A 4,932-nucleotide genomic window follows, 5' to 3' on the forward strand; every position below is an offset into this window, starting at 1 on the left:
CCCCGCGCGCGCGCGCCGCTGCAACCGTTGGGAGCATGGCGGCGGGCGGCGAGGCGCTGGCGCTGCCCGCCGAATGGCGGCTCTACCTCGTCCCGGCCCGCGCCGCCACCTTCCGCAACTGGCCCTTCACCGAGGGCTGCGCCTGCACGCCGGAGAGGGTGAGCCTGGCGGCTCGGTCCGGCGGGAGGGGCCCCCAGCCCGGGCGCGGCTGACGGCCCCTCCCGCCGCGCCTCCGCCCGCAGATGGCGGCGGCGGGGTTCGTGCACTGCCCCAGCGAGAACTGCCCGGACGTGGCCCAGTGCTTCTTCTGCTTCAAGGAGCTGGAGGGCTGGGAGCCCGACGACGACCCCCGGTGAGGGCGGGCGCGCCGCGCTGCTCTGCGGGCAGCGAGGGCTCCCGGGGAGCCGCTCGGGGCTGCTGCGTGCGTGGCGGGAGAGCGCGGTTGCGTGCGCGTCTTGCTCTCGGCTTGACTGCTTTGTGTTTTTCCTCCTGTTAGGGAGGAACACAGAAAACACTCCGCTGGCTGCGCTTTTCTCTCTCTCCAGAAGGATCCAGCTAATCTGACGTTGCAGGAGTTCCTGAAGCTCGACAAAGAACGAACAAAAAATGCAATTGTATGTGGACATCAGCACTGTAACGTTTCCTAAATATTAAGAGTTTGAAGATTTCTGAATTYCTAAAATTTCGGTTTCTAGACCTGGAGTTGCTTAGCTGACCTCTTGAGCTTTTTTACTGTGCTGACAAATTTGTTTGCTTTCTCTTACGTTGGGTCAGACGGTATGCCTTTTTCTGTCTTTCAGCCTTTGCCTTATAGACAATAATTTAGTAATAATGATTTTATTTTTACAGAAAAAACACATCTCTCAGAAGGTGACTGAGGTTGAAGATACAGCCAAGTGCATGCGTCGTGAAATAGAGAATCTTGCCTCCTAGGCAACTCTAGCCTCTCCCTTGCCTGTGGCATCTGTCTTGCATATAGGCCCTGACATTGCCCCTTTGACTGAATCAGTGTGTTTCCTGAGAACACTTCTGTGATGGCCATATCTGTGAGGAGCAGAACAGCTCTGAATTCTCCTTCAGTTACCTGATTCTGGCAAGGAAGYATGTTCTGTTTGATGCACTGCATGGATAATCTTTTTTTTCTGCAGGGATTCTCCTCTTCTCCCTGTTCTTTTAATTAAGGGTTACCACTTTTTTTTGGTTTGTTTTTACTTTTCTTAAACTTAGTTGTTACTGTTTGGGCGATGCTTGTAGCCCCAATGTAACAAACTGTGTTTCCTGCAAAGGTTGATAGTCACTTCCATTCTTCTATTGAATATACCAATGCTTACTGACAACTTTGGAAATAAAAAGGGGAAGGGGGTTTCAAGACTCTTTCAGGGATTTAGGAACATGGCTGAACATGGCTAATAACTCTTAGAAGCTCATAGCAAATCTTAGTGTGCCTGTTAATGTGTACACTTCTATTTGTAGTTGGCTGCTGCCTCATGCTGATGCATTTATAAATAAAAGTTGAAGGCAAAACACTGAATTGATTTTTTTACTTACTTTTCTGAAGGAAAAGAATCTGACCATTAATGCAACAAGCTGCACTGAATGTGATTTTAACTTGAAAATAGAAAATAAGCTAATCAGAGTATAGCTTACAATTCTGTTGACTCAAATGTCAAACTGTCTTAAGTAATGTTCATCAGGTTTCTCTGAAATGTCTTTGTGCCTTGGAAGAGTTTCTCAGTCCTTCTTGCACAAAATCCTTTGGAAAGGAAAAGAAATCTTGCTGAATGGAGCATAGATAGTGAAGAATTGGGCTATGAACTGCTGCGAGAGGATGGGAGAATCTTTCACAAAGTAGTTGGCTGTCATGGAGCCAGGGTTGATTCTACAATCCAGTGAAGTCTGCAAACAGAACTGGACAGATGAGCTTAAATTCTTCCAAATCAAAAGCGCCTCCAGCTTGATCCTGGGGAAGAGGCAGTTGCAATCAAACACTGGGGAGACTAACGTTCCTGCACTTTGTAAGTTTGTCCAACRTTTCCTGTCCAAGCTTATTTGCAAACAATGAAGTAACTTAGTTATTTCCAGCTGTAACAGCCAAATCATATGCTGATTGTCCTTTTGCATTATTTTTTATGCTTGCATTGCCACTATAAATAAAGCATAGATTCTTTTTAGCTACTTAAATTCATTCCAAGTTACTGGAATTAGTAAAGTGGCTTCTAGGTAAATGCTGATGTAGAATCACTTAAGAATTTCTTGAAGTCTCTTTCTGCAGGGACAGAAAGCTGAGATGAGTGTCCAGCTGCTTGCAGGCTGTGCTCCTTCACTATTCCTGATCAGATCTGTGCAGGTGGCTTGCAGCTGAGCTAGATGTCCCAGCTGCAGACTTACTGTAATAGGACCTCAATGCACTCCTCAACTTCTGATCCAAGCAAAACTGCCTCATGGAGAGCAGTATTGTTGTGCCTGCATAGGAGAAATCAACAGTATACTTACTGCCTAAAGAAACTGTCCTGTTATGGTCTACCAAATTAAACTAAGGAAAATAATATTTAGATATAGAATATGCAAGGAGCTCCAGTGATTTCTTTGGTTGGCTTTCGTAAGATTAATCATATGTAAGTTGAATTTGATGGGAGAAGGAATTGGATGGAACAGCAGRCTTTTTAACCAAAATGTTAAGAAATCTTCAAAGCTGGCAACTGAAAGAACTGTGAATACTATTATCTTTGTTCAGGTGCATATTTTTTAAAAAATTACTTTTGAAAGTTTATCTTATAGGCTACAGATTTGGGGAGGGGCATGGGGGAGAATCAATCCTCTCCAAAAATGGAGCACGAGTTCCTTTTAGCATGCCTGTTGAAAAGACCTGAGGCAGAGAATTCTTGCTCACAGTCCTGACTGCTGGTTGATATTTCCACCTTTGAGCACAAGAATGGAGATTGCATCAGTGTGTCTGTTACAGACAGCTACTGTTAGAACAGTTTAGTCCTTGCTGTTGGTGCAGTTTGGGTCATCTCCCAGCTGCTTGGAGTTGATTGTCCTTACCCTCAGGAGAGGGAAGGTGAGCTGTTAAAAGCTAGAAGGAGTCTTTGTCTTCCACCTTGCTTTAATATAATGCTAATTTGAGGAGTCTCTCCAAGGGGAGACTGTCTTGAGCACTTTCAACCTGATGACAGCCAGTTGTATTGCAAGGATGTTGCCCCTGAAACATGAAGTCACATGCCAGGCTAATATTCATGCAGTAAACAGAGAGCTAGAAAGTGAAATTTAAGCTAGCGATAACTTACTTCATCGAACAATTGTTCTACCAAAGCAGTTCTTCCTTCCTCGTTTGGACCCAGTTCTTTCAACAGTTGTTTGGACTCTGGCTGTGGAAACAGAAATCAACAACTAACATTTCACACAGTGAAACGTGAATATGCGGACCATGTTTTTACTTCTGAGTAAAGGCGGAAAATGCACACAGTAGCATGGATGTAGCCGAGGGAAGGATGCAGTGTACCTGCRTAACTGAACCTCAGTGTTACTAACCCACGATATCTATGAAAATCTCTTTCCATACCTGAGGAAATGTTGGTTGACCCAGGCTAATGTCTTACTACTGAAGTCTTGATTTGGCAGATGCTTGTGTACGTGATTAGCTGTAGATCAATATGCTTATCCAGGATTGTACAGCGATCAACCCACCACGATAAAACTAAGCATGGGCATAAGTTCTTTGCTGTACAATGAAAGTCTGAAACTTCCAGAACTTGTAGAATTATTTTRTTTAGAAAACGAATACTTCTTTTTAGTAGTAGTTACCTAAATATGTATTAACCTTCCCCTACCCCACTTTTCTTTCTTCCAATCTTTCCTTTGCCCTCCCACAAGCCCAATCACATGACCTACTGCTTTTTTATCCTGGGACTCAGGTATCAAAGCTCTTTACTCTTTTGCACCCATGGAGTTGACCAAGTGATCCAAGCTGAGATTACTGCACATTTCCCTTTGAAAATTTGCCACGCTATTATTGACAATCCTTTCAGTAGGCTGTGCTTTCACAATATTTGGTCTCTAGTGGAAATAAAGCCTTGGTCCTTGCATTAAGGTAACCTTCAGTTGTGCTGATATATGAGCTGGATGGGAACACTGAGCTGACTCAAAAACTTGTGGTTGCATTAGATCAGCTTCCCCCGTCTAGTTCACACTATGAATGTGCAAAGTGGTTCTAGCCCAGCCAAGGGCATGTCCTGTGGAGCCAGAACCAGATAGTAAGGGTCAAGAGAAGATGATGTTGCTTCTGACAAAAGCTTTCAACAAAATCAGTCTGTAATGGTCTGTATGCCTAATGATGAATCAATAAAAGCAGAGTGGGTCCAAAATAACAGCAACAATCTAATTAAGGTCATAGAGAATAAGCACAAAGTTGGCTAGTTTCAGTTCTGTAATAAATGTCAGCCACCAATTTTTTCAAGATTTATATGAATTTGGACTTAYGTCCCCCTTTCCCCCCACTGTCAGTGTTCAAGCATTTTTTTTTTTTTCTCTTGGATGCCTGCCTTCATGTTAGTGCAGCTCTGCTGCTAAGTTTTCCTGTACTGCTAAGATATACATACGGGGAGCTTATCTTCTTTTTCTGTAAGTTTTCTTGACTTTGTATGCTTTATCTTGCCTCTTGAATGGGAAAGATTATGATTCTCTTCACCTGCTAGAAAGGGAAAGCAGTGTTAATTCAAAGCAAAGCCAGTATCTTAACAAGAACTCAGGGGTAGAGATCTGGAAATAATTTATCCCCCCCCCCCCAAAAAAAAAATATTTTGGATTGAAATGAAAGCAATGTTTATCATATTTCTACAAGAGAGAAAATGATGAAATATTTGTTGCAGATCAAACTGGCTTAAACATAGATTTACATTCAGGCAGACTTCAAAACCTGCTATTTTAACACGA

General features: G+C 43.5%; 2 protein-coding genes across 6 annotated transcripts in view; one reads left to right on the top strand and one right to left on the bottom strand.

Moving 5' to 3' along the window:
- Positions 1-6: 6 nt before the first annotated feature.
- Positions 7-1,531, top strand: BIRC5 (baculoviral IAP repeat containing 5). Its single transcript, XM_085315977.1, has 4 exons — positions 7-158; positions 243-352; positions 497-614; positions 850-1,531. The coding sequence occupies exons 1-4, from the start codon at positions 36-38 to the stop codon at positions 931-933; spliced, it is 435 nt and encodes a 144-aa protein (XP_085172103.1). The 5' UTR covers positions 7-35; the 3' UTR covers positions 934-1,531.
- Positions 1,532-2,379: 848 nt separating this feature from the next.
- Positions 2,380-4,932, bottom strand: part of DZANK1 (double zinc ribbon and ankyrin repeat domains 1) — a 22,736-nt gene continuing 20,183 nt past the window's right edge. For 4 of the 5 annotated variants that reach the window (XM_085315973.1, XM_085315971.1, XM_085315975.1 and 1 more), the window contains 3 exons: positions 4,599-4,690; positions 3,288-3,368; positions 2,380-2,463 (listed from right to left, as the gene is read on the bottom strand). In XM_085315973.1, the coding sequence (XP_085172099.1) occupies positions 2,440-2,463; positions 3,288-3,368; positions 4,599-4,690 (197 nt within the window). In that variant the 3' untranslated portion in view covers positions 2,380-2,439. The remainder of the gene's footprint in view (positions 2,464-3,287; positions 3,369-4,598; positions 4,691-4,932) is intronic. The other variant, XM_085315976.1, reaches the window with a different exon arrangement.

This window comes from Rhea americana, unplaced genomic scaffold (assembly GCF_003343005.1).
Source record: "Rhea americana isolate MKP2758 unplaced genomic scaffold, rheAme1 scaffold_445, whole genome shotgun sequence".
Lineage (NCBI taxonomy): Eukaryota > Metazoa > Chordata > Aves > Rheiformes > Rheidae > Rhea > Rhea americana.

Bases quoted from the DNA above. Each gene is read 5' to 3' on its own strand.
- BIRC5 (XM_085315977.1), top strand. From the start codon at position 36: ATGGCGGCGGGCGGCGAGGCGCTGGCGCTGCCCGCCGAATGGCGGCTC. The intron at 159-242 runs GTGAGCCTGGCG...CTCCGCCCGCAG, and splicing joins GCGCCTGCACGCCGGAGAGG to ATGGCGGCGGCGGGGTTCGT. The intron at 353-496 runs GTGAGGGCGGGC...TCCTCCTGTTAG, and splicing joins GAGCCCGACGACGACCCCCG to GGAGGAACACAGAAAACACT.